The sequence below is a fragment of the Lithobates pipiens genome, unplaced genomic scaffold (genome assembly GCF_037356315.1).
Source record: "Lithobates pipiens isolate NorthernLeopardFrog02 unplaced genomic scaffold, aLitPip1_a1.2 Scaffold_19, whole genome shotgun sequence".
Lineage (NCBI taxonomy): Eukaryota > Metazoa > Chordata > Amphibia > Anura > Ranidae > Lithobates > Lithobates pipiens.
Window position 1 is genome coordinate 406,617,692 of NW_027507764.1, and position 24,774 is coordinate 406,642,465.

A 24,774-nucleotide genomic window follows, 5' to 3' on the forward strand; every position below is an offset into this window, starting at 1 on the left:
TGCTTTGGGGTGGGGGGGTGCAGGGCCCCCCTGCCTCAAAGCACCCACCCCCCCATGTTGAGGGCATGCGGCCTAGTACCGTTCAGAAGGAGGGGGGCGTTCACTCATCCCCACCCCCTTTCCTAACCTGCAGGCTGTGTGCTCAGATAAGGGTTCGACATACCAGACTGAAGGGCCTGAAATGCTCTTGGAGAGGGAACCCATGCCGTTTTGTTTTTTCATTTGGCATGGAGTTCCCGTTCAAGATCATCATAGCACAAGTCACATGCCAAGTTGGATCCGTTAAAACAGCGATCTGACTTTTATCCGACTTCGGTGATAATCAATGGGCTGAAGTAGGATCAAAGTCGTACCAAAGTAGCGCAGGAACTACTTTGAAGTCGGCGTGACTTGAAGTCATACTAATATAAATGGTAGACATTGGAAATCACGGGGAACGATTTGTCATGTGACTTTGCAGTCCCAAATCGTAGGACAAGTCATACAAGTGTGAAAAGGGGCCTAAGGCTACTTTCACACTCAGACCACCAGAGCGTTAGCGGTAAAGCACCACTAGTGCTTTACCAGGGTGCTTTTAACCCCAAAGAAGTAGTTAACAAGGGGTTAAAATCACCCAAAAAGCACTGCTGCCAAAGAGCTTTGCAGGAGCTTTGACAGTACTGCGCATTGATTTGAATGTCAGGGCCAGTGTAGGAGCGCTGTATACACCGCTCCCACACCACCCCAAAGATGCCGCCCCAGTGTGAAAGGCTTGAGAGGTGCTTTACAGGTGCTATTTTTAGCGCTAAAATGCCTGAAAAATGCCTTCAGTGTGAAAGGGGTCTTACTATTTTGTGTCTTGCCATTCCAGTTTTCCTTTGCCTTTTTTTTTTTTTTCTCATGCCCCAGTGGATTACTCTAGTCTGATATCAAAGACAAAAGATAAACTGTTGTTGGGTACCTTTTTGGTGAACTGTTGTGCTTTTTGTCCCACATATTTAATCAATGTCATTGTACCCAAATGCTCTGGGCATGTTTTGTTGCTCCAAATATTGATCCAATAAATTCTCAGTACAAAACATTGAACTGAAAAAAAAGGAAAAATGTCAGATTTTCGTCATCTGTAAAATGCAATTTTTATTTTTCTAGGGGTGCTACATAAAGCATTATTAAAGCGGAGTTCCACCCAAAAATAGAACTTCCGCTTTAAGTGTTGGTGACCCCCCCCTCCCCCCTGACATGCCACATTTGGCATTTCTTCTTTTTTTTTTTGGGGGGGGGTTACCTGTTTACAGGCACCCAGCTCCCACTTCCTCCCTTGGTGGCGCAGCACTGGAAGAAAAATCACCCCCCCCCCTCCTTGCAATCTTCTGGGACATGTCAGCAGCTTGCGCATGCGCAGATTGCGCCCTGCTGTGATGTTAGTGTCCACAGTTAGAATGTCGTTGCCGCGGAGAGGGAGAGGTGCAGGGCTTCGTGCTCCCTCATCACTGGACTGTGGGACAGGTGAGTGTCTGATTATTAAAAGTCAGCAGCTTCACTTTTTGTGGCTGCTGACTTTTAAATGGGTGGAATTCCGCTTTAGTGCAAAAAAGACAAGACAAGGTGTAGGTTTAAAATGGATTCTTTATTTACCCCATTGCATGGTGTATGAATAAGAATTATGATCTAAGAGACCTACATCATTTTGGGAGAAATAAAACACTGATAAGTGACATCATTTGATAATTAATGCATTAAAAAAGGCTGACATTAGTAAATACAAAATGCTTTTGTAACAGACAAAGTCAAATATTAACACTTCATTAATGCAAACAAAGAAAGAAAATACAACAAAAAATAAATTGGCAGTCTACACACACGTACAGGTGGATACGGGAGAGTTAGAATTTGTAGGGTTGTTCATTCCAGTTATAAAGTTACTTGTAGTAAGAATAATGTGAATTTCACCTGGAAGAAAGGTTCTGTTCATTCACCAGCAGTGTATAGTACAAGGTAAATGTGGGCCAGCACAGACCTGCAAGCGCTTGACAATTCTTTGCTCCAAGTGGTGCAGATTTATTACAAAAAAAACAAACCTGTCACACAGAACAGTGAAATAGGTTCTCTTTTAAGTGACGCAAGGCATATGGCTAATATAAACAACATTTGCACCAGTCATCGTAAATGAATCGCATTATATTGCATCCAGCTAGCATTGAACAGGTTTAACATAAGAAAAGCTTTAAAACTGGATCAATGTTTTGTATAAAAATTGCAAGATCCATATAAGAGAAAGGGAGGAAAAAAAAAAAAAAGGCGAAAGATCATTACAGATAAATGTTATCCTTATTTTTCTGTATGCTATCAACTAGAGTCCTGTACACAAGGGCAATTTTATCACCTTGGCTTTTCAAAACTAGTCTAAAGAGCATTCTGTTCATAAGCCATTTATGGGACATTAACTAGATTTATGTGATCGCTTGTTAAATGCCTGTAAAGGCTTCTAAATGTCTGTTGAAGCTTGATGAATGCTGGTTAAAACTGCAACCAAAACTCTCACTATTATGCTTGGTAAAGCTACAGCAACACATGCTAAAATTCAAAACTCCCAAAACAGGGCTGAAAGGTGTTAAGTGGGCATCAAGAAGGCTGCTGGATACTGTTTAAATGCTTTGTAAGTGCTTGTTGAATTGGATGCCCTTCAGACTGGTTTGTACAAGCCAACAATAAAAAATGCTCATGTGTACCATGGTTACTCATGGTTGAAGTCTCCTGTCATTGGAGAGACAACACGAGCAGTATCACAGTATTAAAGCCGCCAACTCCATTTTCCTAAGCAATCCAATATCAAAGTGAATGACCGCACGCCAAGGAAAAAAGCTTTATTGTATAAAAACCATAAAAAATTGTTCACAACAGCATCATGACCTGCACATAGTTAACGTGTTTCATAAATTTCTTTGCTTAATCATAACCCATAAGCACTAGCAACCAAGATTTTTAAACAGCTACAATGCAGACGAATAGTGTTGAAGTGTCTCGCTCCAGACAAACATTTCAAAAATAAAAAAAAATTATAAAACCATTAGTAAACAAAAAACACATAAGGTAACTTTTGTATTCATCTTAAAACACACCTACTCCTTTCTTAATTGTATCTATAGAGATCTAATATAAATGTGCAAAAAATTTGTGACTTATACCATAAAAAGGTACCTGCACATCTATATATACTCTATAACCAGGTAGAGGGTGTGATAGAGAAGTCACATAGAAAAAATTACACATGTATATATTACTACTGAAAAAAAAAACTGTCTCTAATTCTATAAATTCTAAAACATGTACATATGTTCTATTATAGCCGCATAAACAATATAACAAATGATACTAATAACAGCCCTAATACTGGATTATATTTGATGAATGTTTAACCCGTTAGGTATCCTGGTTTGAAGCTTAAAGATCCAAAATACCTCTCTAAAGCCTCGTACACACGATCGGATTGTTGGCCAACAAAACCGTGGAATTTTGTCCGAAGGGTATTGGCCCAAACATGTCTTGCATACACATGGCTACACAATTGTTGGCCAGCAAATACGAACCTAGTGGCGTACTACGTTGTTTTTCAGCTCTTTAGCACCATTCTTTGTGCTCCTTCTGCTAATTTCGTGTTAGTAGAAGTTTGGCGATTGTTGATTTGTGCTTTTCTTTTCGTGCTTTTCATTTAGCGCTTTTCAGTTCGCGCTTTTCATTTCGTGGTTTCAGTTTGTTTCTGAATGGCCGTTCGTCAAACAGACATGTTGCAGAATCGGAGGAGATGACGTGTTATTATTGGCCTTGGAGTTTTTGCTTTGACATTATTTTTCTGGTTGAATAATAATTTGGTATATTTTCTGGATTTTTGGATGCATAGAATGCACTTTTTAGTTATGTTCTATTGGCAGATAGCATGTCTAATTTTATGTTTTCTTTTTTTAATGCACAATAAAAAAAATTGTGTAGAATAATACTTGGCTATGTAAGATTGACAAGGGACACCAACATAGTTGTATCTTTGATCTTAAAAACTATGTGATAATGGTGTTGTGGTAACTTGCCCAAGTAAATAAAAAAAAAGCATAATAATATTATTCTTGATATCACTAGAAAAAAAATCCTTTGAAAATTTGTTTGCAATAACTCCATCAGTATCACCAGAAAAGCAGCTTCATTATTATCCCATTAAAGAAGAGAGCTGCATTTTGAGATTTCATAATTTGCCACGTCACAAATGTTAATTCTCCATTACTAATGCTAGTTTACAAGACCGACCGCTTCTGGCTCATCCTTGCTTCCAAGCATGCGTGCTTGTACTTTTGTCTGATGGACTTGTGTACACATGCTTGGAAAATCCAACAGACATTTGTCCGTGGAAAATTTTAAATCCTGCTGGCCAACATGTGTTGGCGGAAGGTCAGACAACAATTGTCTGATGGAGCATACACACAGTCGGATTTTCCGCCAACAGCCTGTCATCACACATTTCCCCATCGGAAAAAGTTTTACAGAGGAGGTGGAAAATATCATCCCCCGTGGTGTTTTTACTTTTTCAATAATTTGGACTTTAACCAGGGACAGATCTCCGTTATGCATGTTGTTAAAATGACGGCCAACATTGGTGGATTTATTACCCCTTATATCGCCCAAATGTTCCCTAAACTGAACTCCAAATCTCCGAATAGTATTTCCCATGTATTACTTGGAGCAAGCACTGCACGTGATGACAGATTACATAGGATGTGCTACAATTTTAAAGATCCTGCCATTACTGGAGAGGGAAACTAGCTCCCAGTCTTTTTCAGTCAGACAGTACATGTGCTCAATCGTTTACATGGTTACATTTTAAAGGGAACTTTAAATGTGGCTCCCCTGTCTCTGTTGTTCCTATGTGTCGCTGGGTCAGGATTTACACTCCATTAATAGTTTTTAAAATTGACAAATTCTTTGATTGAAACACATCTTATGTAATCTGTCATCGTGTGGTGCTTGTTCCAAGCAATGCGTGAGAAGAACTGTTCGGAGACTCAGATAGGTTTAGGGAACATTTGGGCAATATAAGTGGTAATAAATCCACTAATGTTGCCGGTCATTTTAATAACATGCATAATGGGGATCTGTCCCTGGTTAAAGTGGTTGTAAATCCTTACAAACCACTTTGACCTACAGGCAAGCCTAGATGAAGGCTTACCTGTAGGTCCAGTAAATAGCTCCTAAACATACACGGTTTAGGAGATATTTACTAAAAGACAGGCACCGCTGTCTACAGCGCATGCACTATATGCAGGTGCACTATAAGCCGTTAGTGGCGGCTCCCGTGCGCATGCGCGGGAGTGACGTCATCGCTGCTCCAGCGCTGTGAGTGGTCGGAGCAGTGATACCCGGAAGATGATGGACGCTCCGTACTACAGGGGACAGCGGTGACACCGCTGGCTCTTGTGTCAGGTAAGTGACACATAATTATGCTTTACCTTTGCAGGGATACAAAGAGGAAGTAAACCCATCAGTGTTTACTTCCTCTTTAAAGTCCAAACATCACGGGGGGGGGGGGGGTGTATTTTCCGGCTCCTGTTCAAGAGAGAGTTATTTTGTATCTTTAAGCTTCAAACCAGTATACCCAATGGGTTAAACTTCATAGTAACGTGTCGCATCCTATTCGAATAGTTGTGGTCACATTGATTTACCCCATTCGTAAGATATAATCCAGTATTAGGGCTGTTAGTAGTAGTATTTTTTGTTATATTGTATATGCGGCTTCAATAGAACATATGTACTATATGTTTTAAAAATTATATAATTCGACTTTTTCAGTAGTAAAATACATGTGTAATTTTTCTACATGCATTTTCTATGCAACTTTTCTATCACACCCTCTCCCTGTTTATAGAGTATATATATATGAGATGTGTAGTTCTCTTTTTATGGCAATTCACCATTTACTTTTTTTCACATTTATATTAGTTTTTATATATATATATATATATATATATATATATATATAACACACACACTCACTCTCTCTATATCTATATCCACACATACATATATACACACACAAGAAAGGGGTAAGTGTGTTTTTTTACACAAATATTTTTATAATAGTATTTTTTTGTTTACTAATGGTTTTATTCTTACGTTTTTCTTTTTTGAAATGTTTGTCTGGAGCAAGCCGATTCAGCGCATTAACACCATTCAGCTGCATTATAGCTGTTTTAAGAATCTTGGTTGCTAGTGATTATGTGTTATGATTAGGGGAAGAAATTCATGAAACGCATCAGCCATGCGCCTCTCTCTGCGTGTCATGATGCTGTCAAACTATTTTTGATGTTGGATGTTTTTATACAATAAAGCTTTTTTCCTTATTTTGTGAAGTGCAGTCACCCACTTTGCTATTGGATTACTTGGCCAGATCACGGACTGGACTAGCACCTCACAATTTGAGGAAGGAATTGCTTTTCACCTGGAGCGGTGTTACCTGTCTGTTGTATTCCATTTTCCTAAGCACACAACAAAGTGAACACTTCATTGCCTGCTTATATACATTAAGCCACTTGGCCCAATGTTCTCTTTTGGGCTGGAATCCAGAATGTTTGCCAGCCACCCCATTGGAAAGCCTTTATGTGTAGGTTATAAATGGTGTTTTCACAGTTTTTGGAAATATTTCCTATTATGTCTTAAAGTTAACCTGACATGAGGGAAATTTGGAGGCTCTCGTTATGGACCTCTTTCTAAAAAAATTATAGCAACTTGACTTTTATGATGAGGACTATATATATTATAATGTAATAAAGTTATTATTACTGTTTAATCACTGACCTGGAGATCCAAGTCCTTTTGTACATACGGGCTCTGGGTCAGTGACTCAAACAAATCGAAAAAAAAGAGGATCAGCATGACAGTCATCCAGCATTTTTAGAACATGAGGTCAAGAATGGCAGCCTCCAGGTTCCTCTTAATACAGGTTTACTTTAATATGTCAATAAAGTTAAATTGCATGTCAGAAATATGGAAGACAAATTTAACCATTGGTCATATACACCTGCTAGGCATATATGGCAGAGGCTGCACATTGCATGAGAAAAAGGAGCCCTTGCACCCTTCTGAGACGAAGCATGCTTTGTGCTATACCATACAAACACACTGAAGCCTATCCATGAAAATTGAAGGATATCCATGGAGGTGAGGCAAGGCAAGTTGATAAACAGTAAAAGTGATGCATTACAGCAAGCTACGGACCTGACTGTACTTTACATATATTTATTTTAGGATTTTTTTTAATAAAAGCAAATGTCTTTAACTTGTCCTTACTTAACATGCAAATCACCATGTCAAATATTCAGAGATCAATGATCTCTTTTAATGCTTTGCCAGACCTTTCATTTGCATTGTTCTGATGAAGGTCATCACAGACTATGAAGCCAAGTGTGTGCAATCTGAAGTACTAGAGACAGCTGGAACTAGAACACAAATTATATAAACCCAACCCACTAAGCAACCCTGTATATCCAAAATGGGACTGGAATGTGCTTTTATTGGCTCCAGCAATGTGTTATCCAGCCTGTATTTGTATTGCTGGAATAGTTATATAAACCATGAATATATAATACAGTTTTCACAGACATGGTGCAAGCAACAAGACATGTAAGAATCATTAAGGAAAAGTAGCCAGATCAGGCATACAATGTGCCCAGTGATTTAGGGACAGTTTCTAATCTATGTCCTAAAAAAGGACAAATGAACAACATTTATCTGAGCCTATAGAATACATAATGGACCTGGATCAGCGCATTTATCACTAATTTTTGATCCCTCTCCTACGTCTTGAATAGATCCTGTCCTTCTGTATGTCCCCAGGTCCGAAGTGGCACTAATTTCCTAAAAACTTTGCATTACTGGGGTGCATGGTTGATGAACAACAAACACAGGATAAATTAGCATATCTGGCTTACATCTATATCTTAAACTGGGAAGACCCATTCACAGATTTAAGTAAAACACGAGCAATGTCACAGAGGGAACCATCACCTACAGTAATCCCAAACCATGACAAATATCAGCTGCCTTAATCTCAAGTATCTTGATACCAGGACATTACTCGGAATTAAAAAGGCTGTTCACATACACATTAGAGACATTAGTCATATTAACAAACATGTGAGGACAAGCAATTAAGCTTCACAAATTAGACTACTATGGCAAGTTATGTAGGCAGCATAACAGGAAGGAAAAACCCACCTAAAACATCTGCAGTCAACACAGCTGTCTAGCAAAGTATTTGGTGGTGCCGCTGCAACCAAGTAACTTGAAATCAAAGCATAAAAGGCACAAAAAAGTTAGGCTATTAATAGACATAAGACTGTGCTTGCCAGACTCCTAAGTGATCTTTCATACAATAACCTTTCGTATGGAAAATTGTTTACGGTTTGTCAACTTCTCAACCTAAAAAGATCATTTGTATACAGAATAAAAATGTGATGTTGCCAAATAATATGAAAGGGGCAAGAGTGTTGACCACAGTCGTTTATCCTAAGATAGCAAAAAAGACACACAAAGCTTGGCCAGTCAACGGAAAACAGCTGAAAAATTGTAGCTCTGCAGAATAATTTTTCTGGTGACATATGTTCAAAAATACATCTTGTTTGAAATGAGCTCTCTTACATGTTTGACTCACAAGCACCGGTTTTGTCACATCGCTATCTTATACATTTCTATGGCCTGGGTAAGGGTGTCTATTGACCATAGAAATTCAAACCATCTATGGGCAGGCTAAATGTACCAAGTTGATTGATCAAATTGGCCAAACCAGCCTCACGGGTTTTACTTGCAATTAGCACTAGCGGCTGCTATAGCCGCTAGCAATAATCAACATCTTCTCCCAGAAGGGGGCGGCTTCCCCCCAAGGGGAGAAGACAATGTATCGCCAGGAGGGATTTCCGCATCAACATAGTCTGTGTTGGTAGGGGAATCCAGCGACTGTAGAAAATAAATTTGCTCCGTGTATGGCCAACTTTAGTGATTTATTGATAGAAGCCAATTACTTTGTGAGGTGTGTTTGTCACACTCCATTCAGCTAAATAAAGGATTATTGCAAAGACATGCCTACTGAGCAGAAAAGGGTAATTTGTAAGTACAGGACTGGCAGAAAATAGAATCTAGGTGTCTTACTGATAAGTACTTAAAACTTTAACAGTATTTATGAGAAATACATAATAGTTTGAATAACTTTTCAGATGATAGAAAACCTATGAGAGAAATTTGGGACTTCCTCTAAAAATACTAGCCGACTGTCTCTGGTTTTCTGCATATGGAGAGAGATATATATATATATATATATCTATCATACTTTCCAATACAGACACCATTTTGTCCACTAAATCTGTTGGTTTTGGAGCGTGAAAAATAAGCTCTGTGTTGCTCTACTTTTTGGGCAGAAACAAGAAACTTTTTGAATAGGGTGGTGTGACAGTTTGGGGGTTCAAAAGACAAATATGGGTTAACTTAGTGCTAGGGGTAAAAGCTTAGGAGTTAGGTTAAGTTATATGGGGTTAAGTGGTAGGTTACATTTTACAGCCAAGTTCTTTGTTTTTGTTTTTTAAAGTAAGGCAAAAAGGATTAAACATAGGGCGAAGTTAAAGATAAAAGGGATTTCTCAACGCTTTGTGCATGATTCACACAATTTATATTTTCTATTAGGACAACGTGTGAATCCTGGGGCGTTAAGTTGTGTGAATCTTGTGTAAAAAAAAATTATAAATACACCACCTAAGTGTTTAAAGGGAAGTAAAGTGTTAATTAAGTTTAAATGTCTGGCCGAAATAAAAAAAATATGCAATACATCTCTGCAATATGTATTTTTTTTTTTTAAAGCTGCAAGTACAGAATACCTGTTGATCTGCCAGAAATCGACCAAGCTCATAACATCCTTTAGTTGACCGACAACACTTCTGCTGCAGAACCAAGTCTGAGTTCTCCCCTGTCGGAGTGCAGAACACCGACCCATTATTGTATTGAGGTGAGGAGGCGGTGTTTACTAGTCCAGACGGGGAGAACAATGTTAGGAGCTTATTGGATTTTTTGGTAAGATCATCGCTTCATTCTGTGATCTTGTACTTGACCTTAAACAAATATCTCTTTTGTTGCTTTAATACTACTATGCACTAACACCAAACCTACAAAAATGCTGCCTGTACATTGGCATGACTAGAGAGCCATGTAAATGCATTAGAATAAAAGTTTTATTCGTAGTAGTCTCAAACTGGTGTATTCACAGCTGCAACATCCCTGGTTTAATTAAGAAAAAAACACTACATATTTAAAGCTGCTCTGATGCAAAGAAACTCATGAATAAATAATAGAATTTTGGTGTATCTGGTTACATTTGGATAGTAAAATTGTTTTTAAAAAAAAAAAAACACACATCATTTTCATAACCACTTTTCCTTATTACATGTCCTTCTGTGTTTGTTTAGATTTTTTTTTTCTTTTTTTTTTAGAAAATTACATTCTCTTTTTTCCACCATTACTCTTGTACAAAATAATAAGTATTTATTCTGCTATGTCAGTAAACCGAGTCCAGGACAGCCAGAACCCACAAGGCGAGCAAACTCTTCCTCCATAAAGCGATGCATGTTTTATAGCAATGCAATTGCCTGAAAGTGTTAATAAGGGGTAACGTCTTTAGTTTGACACTCAGATAAGCGTTTCTTTCCAGTCTTTAATTGGAGAAGGTCTTACTTGCTCCTTTGTCTTGTCTTTAGGTGGTTTTGATTCAGAGACAGTGTCCCTCTGCAGCTGGGGTCTGCTGCCTGTCCTCCCTGGCTCCTCTTCCTCCTGCAGCTGCTCGGACTTCATGCGCTGCATCTGTAAAAGCCTAAGCTGAACACGCAGCTCAATGATGGCTTCTCTCTCTTCATGAATTGCCTGGTTCAGATGGTTGTTCTTAACCTAACAAGAGACAGTAGCATTCAGTATAATTTGCTTGAGTGTAACAAAAGATGTTCATGTACAGGGAATATTAAACAGAATGTGTGGTTTTGTACATATATTCTAAGTCCTTTGTATTATTGGCAAGACTAAAAAATATAAAACAAACCTGATTTATTTCCAGATAAAGGAGAACTGTTCCATATTAAAAATGTTTTTTTTTTTTTCCCCATCCTGCAGGTGGAGCTCTAAGCTGTTTTCATGTGCTTTGTGGTTTCTCTTCAGCTTGGTGCTGTAAAAAGCCTGTTTACAGAGATCAATAGCTCTTACACAGAACTGAGTGACTCAATAATTAGTCATTAATGGTACAGGTCATTCCAAAAACTAGGGCAGACAGGGCAGTTAGCAAAGATAGCTACTTTTGGTGAACGTTCTTTAGCTAACCCATAGTGCTCTAATGGTGTACTAAATGTTTACCTACAAAATAAGTAAATCAACTTAAGGCAGAATTAAACCTAAAAAATAAAAAAGGTAGAATTTTTATGACAGAAGAGACTATATTGGTTTCTGTTGTCATAAATCCTCCTCCCTGCCGATTAGTGTTTATATACACTGAGCCATGCGTGCACAGCTCAACATATTTTTACGAAACCACTCTGTGTTGAGTCCGGACCTATCAATCAGCCGAAAAGTCAGAATGTGATTGGAAACGTGGGAGAAGATGGAGGCGCCCACAATATAAGGGAGTGCTGACACTGCAGCACTGGAGGGGATAGCTTGCAAGTTAAGTCAGTCATAATGTGCTAATATGCTAGTATGCGATTGGTACTCCTTGACAATTTTGGAATATACTACCGTAGTTGAGGTACTGTTTACATTTGGTGCTTTGAAGCCCTGCAAGGCAAACTGTCTTATTCTTTTTCTATAAATAATATCTTAACAAAAAAGAAAGACAATTACGAATGAGCTGAAATCATTGTTTTCCTTTAGTTCCAGTACAAATAACAATAATATAGGAGGTTGGAGAGAGAGAAGGGAAGAACTCCATTTAAAACTACTCATCTACTGTCAGATGTATGAAAATGTCAAACATCAGGACGTGTCCATTTACTATGACACAACAATGTGACATGTGTCATGAAGACTTGCTCGCACTGCTCAACAGTAGCCAAGCACCACACTGATAGCTTAGAGCAGTCATATTGAAGTTGTCCTTCTCAGTGTTTATGTCGGCTAACATTTAATAAATCTTCTGGCCTATGCACCACCCCTCTTCAAAGAAGCTGTATTCCTTTTTTACACCATCTCACATCTAGGCACAAGTGTAGGAAATGATCTAAAAATGCTGTTAACACATTTGCCTCATTTTTGAATGCAGAAGAAAGGACAATACTGGGTTAATTAGACAACTCCATTATGCTGTAAAGCAAGATTCTGGTTATACCAAAGAATGGGAGAAAGAACTGGATTGCTCTATCACCAATGAAGACTGGGAGAAATGTAGCAAGCCAAACTTAGGAATAAGAAAAGAGAAAATATGGACCAGGTGGTATAGGTCCTCCTATACACTACTTCCCGCTCAGTCTACGACCGTTGTTGACATGGTGAAGGAAGAAGGAAACAGCACAGTTTTTCACATTTGAGGTATGTCAGCCATTTCTGGAAGGTTTTCTTCGGTCTGTGTAACTAAATTACGGGTTGGACTTGGCCAAAGACTCCAGAAGCAGCTCTTTCCATATTTCCTGTCCCCCACGCAGTAGTAAAGTGGGGGCTCTTACAATTTATACTTTCTGCAGGCAGGGCGTTGTTCCCTAGACACTGGGAGGATGGCCACTATTCTAAAAATCTGGGGGAGAGGGTCAATGATCTGAATTATATCATGAGAATGGAGGAATTAACTGGCCACTTACATGACCATTTAACTTTCTTTGCAAAAGGGAGCATATGAATTGAAGTCTTCAACCGCACATCTCCAACCATTTTTTTAAATCTCTTTTATTGATGTCATAAGGCTTGCTCCAATGCTGCAGGACTCCCCAAATTTCCCCCCCACCCCAACTTCTTCTACTGTCTCTCCCTAACCTGCTATCCAGTTTGAGGGAAGGAGTCCCACCCCATCCCACTCCCCCAACCACTTGTAATCATGACTGTTTGACCTACTACGGTCACATTTTCATAGCACCTTGTTTTCCGTAAACTCTATTTGGTATTGATTCTACTTCAGATATTTTGATACAACTTTCAATGGGAGAGCTTGCCTCCTACCCATGTGCCCTTATCAATGGGCAAACTGGCTAAAAAGTCCCGTAGCCAACAGGCTTGCAAACTATGTTTCTGCCTATCTGCTCCTTGTTGTGTTGACTGAAAATTTATAGGGGCAAATTGCTCACTGCATAATGACAGGCAAGCTATTTTTCCCTGGTTCAGACCTACTCAGCTATGCACCTTAGCATGCTAAAAATTATACATTTACTACACAGGAGAAGAAACATTTGTGAGTGTATAGACCTGATTTGTCTTGGATTTTGATACTTGAACAGTGTTTAGATTAGAGCCTAGCATAGAGACCACTCTTAAAGAAAAAAGAATGGAGGTCAGTAGGTGGCAGCAAATACCCTTCCTTCCTTCACAATGGCTCACCTCCAGCTCTTCATTCTGTCTCTGTAGATCTTCCAGGATAATTTGCAGCTCTTCCTCATCCTCGCTTTCACTCTCACTCTCAGATGAATACTCTTCTGTCTCACTCCGGCCATGCTGCTGGCGACTGCAGGGTGTATAGCACATCATCAATGGAAACATCAAATATTAAATGTAATATTGCACAGATCAGAAAGAGATGAAACGGCATTCAGTATCTGATTATTGTCCACTTTTCACACTAAAGACTAGTCACATGCAGTAGGAATATAACCCTTTATGTTTTACGGACCCATATCCTATAATAAAGGACACGTATACCATTAGAACACCAATATACTGCAACTCATGCTTCCCATGGTGCCACAAGCAACTCCCCCACGAAGTGTAAAATACATTTTGTATAAGATTTCTATACTTCAGGTTGGCTCATGATGGAAACCATTATAACTACCTTTGAATTTCAGAAATTTCTGCTCGGAGACGGTCAATTTCCTCCTTCTCTGTTGCAATCTGACGTCTCAGGAACTGCTCCATTGCAACCAGTTCTTCTTGTTCTGTTAATATTTCATTTTCCTGATAAGATGAAGAACTTTTCAGTGCAAGAGTGAATCCAGGACACAGTCTCAGTGTTCTCAAACCAGCAGAGCAAAATCTTACTGTAATTATACTATCCAGATGGACACAATGGGGGTTATTTATGAAAGGCAAATCCACTTTGCACTACAAGTGCAATTGAAATTGCACTGAAAGTGCACTTGGAGGTGGAGTTGCCGAAGGGGACATGCAAGGAAAATAAAAAAAAGCATTTTAGCTTGCACATGATTGGATGATAAAATCAGCAGAGCTTCCCCTCATTTCAGATCTAGCCCTAAGTGCACTTTCAGTGCAATTTCAAGTGCACTTTGCCCTTGTAGGATTTGCCTTACATAAATTACCCTCAATGAATGATAAGTAAACAATTGTAAGAGGATTACAGCTGTTTTTAGGCTTACCTATGGGCTCTAGTGATGTAGTAAACATCTCATATAAGCTTTACAGGTTGCAAGTTCAAAATAATTTTGACAGTTTTAAAATTTGCGGCATTCAATACCTGACAATCCTGCCAATAAAGTCCTTGTGCAGGCACTTCCTGTTATAGAGTTACAACACTCTAGCCTTGTCTCTCAACTCTGCTCCTATGTTCTCACCCTGGCAGACAAGATTTGAAGCATTCACACACACACGGGTCAATTCAACACACGCAGGCATGGTCCACTACTGTCACTATCGGAAAACCCACCCTGAAAAACATCATGCAGTCATCACTGAAGTGCACATATCTTGGCAGAAAGTGGCTGCAAAATTGTTCGGGGGGGGGGGGGGGGGGGAAGCAACCCCAATATGCAACAAAGGAAAAAAATAAAAACGGAAATGGCGCAAGAAAATTAATAGAGACTATAGTCCTTAATGTGAAAAGCCCATGATATAAAATCAGTAAAGTCCTTTTAAAAAGTGTATTATGTTAGCAGCAGCTCCCCATAGCTGATCTCTGCAAGACAAGAGGGGACATACGGGGCACCAGCTTGGGTGCAGCAGTTAAAAGCAAGTTTAAAGTGGGGTGCCCACTAACAAAAAAAAGTCAGCAGCTATAAATACTGCAGCTGCTGACTTTTAATAATCGGACACTTACCTGTCCCAGGGTCCAACGATGCGGGGGAACGAAACACCCCCTCGTTCCCCGCTCCGCTCGCGGCGCCGGCATTCTTACTGTGGGCACTCGGCTGTGGCTTCACAGCCAGGCACCCACTGCGCATGCGTGAGCGGCGCAGGGCGCCGTGATACGCCGCATAGTCATCTGGGACACGCGATAGGTCCCTGACGACCATGCGGCGTGAAGGGAAGTGATGTCACCATCCCGGGCATTGAAGAAGGCAGACTACGAGGGACCCACTAGCAACAGGCATTTAGAGGTGAGTAAAAAAAAAAAAAATTTTCCAATAATTATTATTTTATTTTTTTTTATGAATTTTAAGCTATTTTTTGTTTTTTGGTGGCAACACCACTTTAATGTAAAAAAAATAAATAAATGATATATTTTATATATATATATATATATATATATATATATATATATATATATATATATATATATATATATATATATATATATATATATATACACACACACACACACACACACACACACACACATATATATACATATACATATATATATACATATATATACTAGCTACTCACAAGTGTGGTGCTAGAACGGGCATATAACGGATAAATAGTCTGAGCCAAGTGGATGTGTCCCCGGCATCTGAGGAAGATGACAACGCTGTGCAGCTTAGAGTGTCTGTCCGGATCGTAAGCGTGCCTCAGATGGCAGGGACACCTTCACTTGGCTCATACTACTTGTTCATTATATGCCCATTCTAGCACCACTTTTGTGATTTTTGATTAGCTAGTATATTTTTTACATTAAACTTGCTGTTAACTGTGGCACTCAGGCTGGCACCCCAGTTTATGCCCTCTTTAAATAAAAAAATAAAGGTGAACACAAGTACTTTATTTAAAAAATGTTTTTACAAAAAACTGTCATTCCGTTAGAGCTCATCCACTTTAAAGTGGTTATTAACCCCCCTGACGGTATTCCCCGAGTGTGGCTCGGGGTGAGATTTTTGTACCATTAGCGGTAACCCCGAGCCACACTTGGGATCGCATCGCTGGATCCAGAAAGACATAACTTACCTTGTCTCCGGGATCCCGCGATGTATCCCCGCTGTGTATGGCGGTCGGATCTTCTGGACCTTCCGCCCAATGCACTGTGTGCCCTGGCTTCCGTTCCCTGCGAGCGTAGCGACGCAGGGAGGTGGAACCAGCGCCAAATTCAAAAAGTTAAAAGCACAAAACACACTGATACATTGTAATCCTATTGGATTACATTACTAAATAAAATAAAACTGACCTTCGCTTGCCCCCATTGCTTTATCCAGTGCCCCTGCCTGCAGTTTTACTATACTTTGTGTCTGGAAACTGCAGAGCGACCATGGCATCAAAAAAGCATGCCTCTACCTCAAAAGTGGCATATGACCTGTTTGAAAACAGCGATGCAGAATCCCTTGCAGAAGTGAGTGATAGCGATTCGTGGGGAAGTTCGTCGTCAGGCACGGAAAGCGATTTTAGTGATGATCCTGCGACTTTGCCAAGTGATGTGCGGACTTGGTGCTCAATTGATTGCGGTACGGAGCATGCAGCGCCCCCAAGATTTCCATTTACTGGAACACCTGGTATCAAAGTGGATGTGGATGACAACCCATTGGCATATCTCCAACTCTTTTTGACCGATGAGGTTATAGAAAAAATTGTTATGGAGACAAATCAGTACCACGAACAACAAGCTGCTACGCATCAGAGGTTTGCAAGGAGCAGAAAGTGGGAACCAGTAACCAAGGAGGACATCTGGAAGTTTCTGGGCCTCATAATTCTACAGGGAGTGGTTGGTAAACCCCTGCAGAAGTGGTACTGGACCACTAACAAATTGCTAGCAACTCCTTTTTTTGGCACCGTCATGTCGGAGTACAGATTTTCCCTTATTATGAAATATCTGCACTTTGAGAATAATGAGGAATTCGACGAGACTTCTCATCCAGCACCAAAACTAAAAAAGATTTGGGGGCTTTACCAGATGATTCAGAAAAATTTCCAGAAGACCTATGTACCCGACAGAGACATCAGTATCGACGAAAGTCTGATGGCCTACAAAGGAAGACTCAGCTGGATACAGTTTATTGCGTCCAAGAGGGCACGTTTTGGAATAAAATCATTCATGCTCTGTGAATCCAGCACTGGGTACATATGGAATTCCATACTTTACACCGGGAAAGGTACCAAGTTCAATGAGACATTCGGTAACTATGGACTGCAACTGCTTCCGTGCTTACTCTGATTGAACCGCTGCTGAATCAGGGCTACTGTGTAACCACAGACAATTTTTACAGTTCTCCAGAACTCTACGAGTTCCTTTTGCAGCATAAAACAGATGCATACGGGACCATTAGAGCTAACCGGCGTGACTTGCCACCAACCTTTGTCAATAAAAAGCTCAAGGCAGGAGAAATAGTTGCCTGGCAAAAAGGAAAAATGATGGCACTGAGATGGCGTGACAAAAAAGGCGTGTGCCTAATGAGTACCATTCACAACACCTCTACTGTCATGGTACACACAAAAGGTGGAAAAGACATCATGAAGCCCCAAGTCGTGATGGACTACAACCATACTATGGGAGGTGTTGACCGTGCTGACCAGGCCATGACTTTTTACCCAGCCATGAGGAAGCAACAGAAAAAATATTATAAAAAAATCTTCAGGCACCTTCTGGAGCAGTGCCTGTGGAATGCTTTCATTCTTCTAAAAAAAAAATAGTGACAAGCCTGTTGTTCATGCGGACTTTGTTTGGAAAGTTGCCGAACTTATTTTCCTCAGGCACCAAACACCAACGTCTGTAAACAGATCTGGCCGTCGTGCTGCTGGCGTTGTGAACCCGGAACGCCTGACTGGTCGGCACTTTATGGACCACGTTCCACCAACAGAAAAGAAGGCAGCACCCACAAGGATGTGTGTCGTTTGCTGCTCTAAGCGTGACGACACTGGAAGGAAAATTCGAAAAGAAACAAGGTTCTACTGCCCTGACTGTGATGTTGGACTTTGTGCTGTACCATGTTTTAAAATTTTCCATACCAGAGACGTTTACTGAAGCAATATGACTACCAATATTGCACCCTTGTTTGACAAAATAAAAAATGTCAGTGTTTTTGATTATATTATTTACTAAAATTTATTGAATAAAAAGTATGATTATTATTATATTATTATTTTGTATTATTTACAGTTATTTATTATTTTATGATTTATGATTTTGCGTTTCAAACTTTATCCTACCCGGGATGTCTACTAGACTTTGGTTTAAACAGATTTCAGTGAGTTATTCCTAAGAATTGCAGGCTTACAATATAAAACGCCAAATTTCCATTCAAAATAATGGTACCGCTTTCAGCACCTAAAATCAGAAATAATCATACCGCCAGGGAGGTTAAGCCACTGAGTCTTCTTTCCACAATGTATATGTGTTTTTTTAAATTGAGCTGCTATAGACCTTATTTTATAGCACCGCTCGGGTTGACTGGCCACCTCTCCCCTCTCTTAATCTGACAGCTACAGCAGGAGGGGCTGAGAATCCCCCGCTGATATTAGCCAGGAGGAGGAGAGAGACGGCCAGTCGGAGGGAGGAGGAGAGAAGGAGAAAGGCGGCCAGTCACGTGAGCGCCGCTGTAGAAAGTTATACAGCAGCTAATTTTTTTAAAATAACACATACACCGGGGGCACATTATTTAATGTAACAGAGGGGATTGTAGAAAGAAGACTCAGACATGTCAGCAGCAGCTGGGGCTGACCAGCAGGGAGGAGGGGAAAGAGGAGGACAGGAGAGCTTCGAGTCACGCACGTAAGCGGTGTCAGGGCTCAGCAGCCATGATAAACCATGGTCAGTTTACAGAGGGGAGGGCAGAACCAGGCATGATAAGCCAGGTAATTTATGACACAAATGACACAGCACAAGCATGGTTTTTCATGCTTTAACCACTTAAGCCCCGGACCATTTGGCAGCTAAAGGACCAAGCACCTTTTTGCGATTCGGCACTGGTTCACTTTAATTGACAATTGCACGGTCGTGCGACGTGGCTCCCAAACAAAATTGCGTCCTTTTTTTCCCACAAATAGAGCTTTCTTTTGGTGGTATTTGATCACCTCTGCAGTTTTTATTTTTTGCGCTATAAACAAAAACACAGTGACAATTTTGAAAAAAATGCAATTTTTTTTACTTTTTGCTATAATAAATATCCCCCAAAAATATATAAAAAAACATTTTTTTCCCCCTCAGTTTAGACCGATACGCATTCTTCTACATATTTTTGGTAAAAATAAAAAAAATCGCAATAAGCGTTTGATTTGCACAAAAAGTTATAGCGTCTACAAAATAGGGGATAGTTTTATGGCATTTTTATTAATCTTTTTTTTTTACTAGTAATGGCGGTGATCAGCGACTTTTATTGTGACTGCGACATTATGGCGGACAAGTCGGACAATTTTGATACATTTTTGGGACCATTGGAATTAATACAGAGATCAGTGCGATTAAAAATGCACTGTTACTGTAAAAATGTCACTGGCAGTGAAGGGGTTAACCACTAGGGGAAGTGTAGGGGTTAAGTGTGTGTGTTTTTTTACTGTAGGGGGGCGTGGCTTGGTGTGTGACCTCACTGATCATCTTTCCCTATGACAGGGAACAGACAATCAGTGACAGGCTCACTAGGAAGCACGAGGAAAGGTTTATTTACACATACTTTTCCTCGTTCTTCAGCTCTCTGACCTCATCGCGGGACTCAGGCGGCGATCGGGTCCGCAAGTCCCGTGGTCACGGAGCTAAGGATCGGGTCGCGATTGCCCTGCCAGCGGCACACACCACCCATGGCTGGACACTTAAAGGGCAACACACCTATATGTGCTTGTGCCCAGCCATGCCATTCTGCTGACTTATATCGGCGTGAGGCGTTCCTTAAGCGGTTAAAGAAACAGGATCTTTTTTTTTTTTTTTTTTTTTTTTTTTTTTTTAGGGTTACAAACTTTAAAGTGAAAACATGTATTGTGTTGGCTAACTTGACGGATTTAAAATACAAACTTCTAAAACGAGGGCTTCTTTATCAGGTATGATGCAAAACTGGATGTGAAAAACTAATTTATACATTAAAAGAGAAACTCTAGCCTGCCATTTGCCTTTTCCCACCCTCAAACCACCCCCTGGGTCTTCTTAATTAAAAAAAGAAAAAACACTATACAGGCAGTCCCCAGGTTACAAATATCCAACTTGCGTACGACTCATACTTACAGAGGGAGACAACAGGAAGTGAAAGCAAATCTACTCCTAGGAAGGGAAATTCACTCCCGTCAGAGTTATCATGTGAAAAAGGTGTCTCCACTAAAGCTTTATCACCAATCCTTGTTTCCACAACAACCTAACATTTTCAAAATCCAATTGTCATAGGGACAGAAATGTTCTGGACAGGGGCACAGACAGCAAAACAAACATTAAAGGAGTGTTAACCCTTCCCTTTGCTATCCAAAGAAGTGGCTGAAGGCACACTTAAAAAACAAAACAAAACAAAAAAAAAAATGTACCTGTTCCAACTTACATACAAATTCAACTTAAGAACAAATCTGCAATTTTGTTTGTAACCCGGTGATCGCCTGTACATAGCTTTTTTTCCTGCAATCTTCTAGCTGGTTTGGTAACATGACATGACTTTTTTTTTTTTCCCTTCTTCCTCCATCAGTGGCAGGCATTCTTTCAAGACTGACAAATGCTCATGCTTTGCAGTACCGTGAGCCCAGGCTAAATGACAATGAGCCCTCTACAAGACATGTATACAACAGGGGCTCAAGGAAAATGGGCAGAATGACAGGACTGGTTTTTCCGACAGAAGATGACTGCTGGTGCTGGATCAAGACAGAAGCCAGGGACAGCACTGGAGTGTGGTGAGGGTAACTATAGCTTGGCAATGCTGTTTTTACATTTACATAGAAGGCCAAAATACACTGGAATTAAACGTCAAACTACAAAAGGTAAAACAGTTATACAGGGGATGTACCCTGAGCCATAGATGGCTAGAGCTTTGAACAAAAATTCTTAGGAAAAGAATGTTCTAAGAACATTTGCTTATTTTTCTAATTATTACTGGGCCAAATAGAAATTTATTTTAGACTGCTGTGATAAGAAAATTCAAAAGGAGCAGGAAGGAACATTTTTCTCACGTGTATGTGGTTTTCATTTGTAAAGTCCATTAATTCCAAAAATCAAATGGTAAAAGCAAACAAAATATTTTGGAAGACATTCAAATGTACTGAGAATTTTCATACAAATATTCCTAAGACTTTCCCTAAGAATTTTTGCTCAGAACATCGATGGCCAGTTTAAGTATGAGTTGGTAAGAGAATTCTGAAATATCTGTATACTTTTGATGATGATTAAGATGACAGACTACTCTAGCAAAGATAATGCTGATATCTAACAATATTGAACTTTTGACATATTGAAGAGAACCACTAGAGGTGGAGTACATTGCTATATACCAGATCTTTATTCAACCAGATTTACATCTAAACAGGGGGTTGGCAAGCCATCGATACCGTGGGTACAGGACACTATGCTGTGTTTTTATTGGGCGCTTGATGTTATTTTTTATTTTATTTTTTAAGAGCGAACCTTTTTTCTTTTATTTGCTCCATGTTGTCCAGGTAGATCTGAGCTTCTGAAAGGTTGCCTACCCTTGGTCTAAAAAGATGGTTCCCTTTACAAGTCCTGGCCATGGATGAACAGATGGTTATAGATGAAGGACCAGTTCACACCAGATGCAGTTCCGTGTGCTTTTTTTTTTTTTGTGCTAAAAAGGCATGCACAGCGTTTTCCAATGTATTCCAATGGCTCTAGTTCACACCATGGAGTCAGGTTCCGGTGCAGAACCTGACTGGAAACTGACTCGATGATGTGAACTAGAGCCTTTGGAATACATGGAAAACACTGCATGCATTTTGCGCAGAAAAAAAAAAGCACACGGAACTGCATCTGGTGTGAACTAGCATGAAAGACATCTACCCAATCTCGGTGCAGCATGTTTGGTGCACCCAACCTAACACTTACTTACAAGGCCAAACTAAGCCAGCACATTTCTTTCATTTTTACGGGGGGGGGGGGAGTGTTGTTGTGCCAAAATTTGGGGGCTGCTGACCTGCCCTTCTAAAAAATGTCTGTGAGGAATTTGAAGAGGGGTCAGTTCTCAAGGGAAGATATGTCAGAAAGCCATAGATGACAGCCCTGATAATGCCCAAAAGGTGAATCATGCATTCTGCTTTAGTCAGACAAGCCACATGCTGCACATGAGGGAGCCTGAATTAGAGGGATGGAGTGGTGTTGGTTTCAGAACGGACTTTTCCCAAGGGCCTGCAGAAGAATAGTTAGTAATAATAGCTAGTTGCCCCATGTGCTCCTGTTCCTAAGCACCTTTGATCCACCAATACTAAGAGAGGATCTTCCACTGCAGGGTACTCGCAGAATGGATAGTAACTGAGGGGGTTCAGCGTGTCTGGTATGAAGGAATCACAATAATGCAGGCACTGAGTTCTGCGTTGCTGAGGCATAAGCAACTGGAGAGACAGCAAATGATCAGTTGTGTCATTGGCAGTAGATGGCAGCCAGAAGTGCAGTCTTATACACATTATGTCTGGTAGTGAATTAAAAGAAGAAACCACCAGTTTAAATAGGTAGATGTTGTAATGATGTTACCCATAAGGCTGAATAAAATGAGACAATACAAGTTATGGAAAAACACACACAAAGTGAAGATTACCTCATAACCTGTGCCTTCAATGTAGTGTGCATTACTACAGATCCAAGTAAAAAGCAAACAAGACATGTATAGCCAGGAACCAGTATGTAAAGTTATATGAAAAACCTGTCTAAATTGTTGACCCATCCATTGTCCAGGCTTCACCATTCACAATGTTCATACCCCGAACAGGTCTTTAGGGCCTGTGTGCCATGTGAACAGATCATGGCCCTGGATCTGCATAGCATACTGCTCCTAACTTACAAGTTGCACCATGTACCTTAATGGAGTACTAAACACAGGATTTAATGCCAGAAGAAAACATTACAGGCCATCCCTGCTGCATCAGGGTCTAGGTATGGTTCCCAATGCATGGATAGGGCAAACGATACAGAAACTACTAGTGAGTCTTAAGCCAATGAGCAGTCAGATCTTGGTAGAAGTGTCAGTCATAGAATGAAAGGAAAACTGGTAAAAAATTAAAACATTTTCTCCAACAAGACAAGGATTCCATCGCCTAAAGACACCAGCAAAAAACCTGGAGCCTCATGGAGTGGGCAGGGTTACATGGGTACACTGGAGGATGACCTAGCAAAGATTTTTGCCAATGTCCATTCAACTAAAGGTAGCAGTAGATAATCCATGGTTTGTGTCCTGTGCGATTAACATAAAAATAAAGTTCTGACCTAACTAATGACTGCAAGCATGCTTAAAGTCAGTGAATTTAGAAAGTACTGGAGTCAGGAGATAAGGGATGACTGCCATGCAATCAGCATTTTCAGAAGGATGAATATAATGCCTACTCCTTAATTTCACTTGATGTAGGGTTTGGTTAACAACCACTTTACGAATCTCAGCACAAACTGTTGGGAAAGTTTAAATGATGGCCCTTACAAGCAGTACACAGCAGTGTAAATAGAAATACCTGTGCAAGCAGTATATTAAGGACTTCTTCTTCATTTTCAGTCATTTCTTCTTTGGAAACATCTTCCTTAGAAAGGCTGGCAATTTCTTGTGCAATTTTTGTTTCACAGTCCTAGATAAGTGGATAAAACACTGGATATGAAACTGGAACACTGACAATTAGGTATGAATAATTAAAAATGTATTTCTACACCTTTCTTGTGCATGTCTACCGTTACATCAAAGTAAAGAAAAAAAAAAATGGCAAGCCTAGTAATATTTTTTTTTACTCTTATTCACCAGGTACAGATTTGAATTAAATATCAGTCAAATTGGTGGTTACATGGATAGCCCCTCTTTCTTTTCAGTTTTGGATCCTTGATTATAGGATAAGTTCACCATTGCAAAAAATAAATGCACATCCTCTTGCAGGTAAAAAATTTGCATTTATTATTTTCTTTACTAGGAGCCTTTAAAGTACTACACCCACGATCAGCAGATCACAGGTGCAGTGCAGGGCTCTTGCAGACTCACTGTCGTACGAGCAGGCAGTTGTGATGGCGAACCTTGGCAACCCAGATGTTTTGGAACTACATTTCCCATGATGCTCATGCACTCTGCAGTGTAGTTGAGCATCATGGGAAGTGTAGTTCCAAAACATCTGGGGTGCCAAGGTTCGCCATCACTGACCTAGAGCATTCAACAGCTCCCTGGTAGTTCATTGGGAACTACAAGCAGGCAGCTGCAAAGGCTGTCGGTCCTTGTAGTTCTCACACTCACAGAACTCTGTTAATGAATGATGTGGCCGTAGCCCGGAACAGCCACATCTTTTTTAAATTGTGACAGCGAGTGGGGGAGAGGCTCATCACAGGAAGAGGTCAGGGAG

General features: G+C 40.1%; 1 protein-coding gene across 1 annotated transcript in view; it reads right to left on the reverse strand.

Moving 5' to 3' along the window:
* Nucleotides 1-1,587: 1,587 nt before the first annotated feature.
* RALBP1 (ralA binding protein 1) overlaps nt 1,588-24,774 on the reverse strand; it is a 128,195-nt gene continuing 105,008 nt past the window's right edge. The window contains exons 7-10 of the mRNA XM_077492453.1: nt 23,911-24,021; nt 14,015-14,136; nt 13,564-13,687; nt 1,588-10,944 (exon numbers count right to left, since the gene is read on the reverse strand). Coding sequence (XP_077348579.1) covers nt 10,690-10,944; nt 13,564-13,687; nt 14,015-14,136; nt 23,911-24,021 — 612 coding nt within the window. The 3' untranslated portion in view covers nt 1,588-10,689. The remainder of the gene's footprint in view (nt 10,945-13,563; nt 13,688-14,014; nt 14,137-23,910; nt 24,022-24,774) is intronic.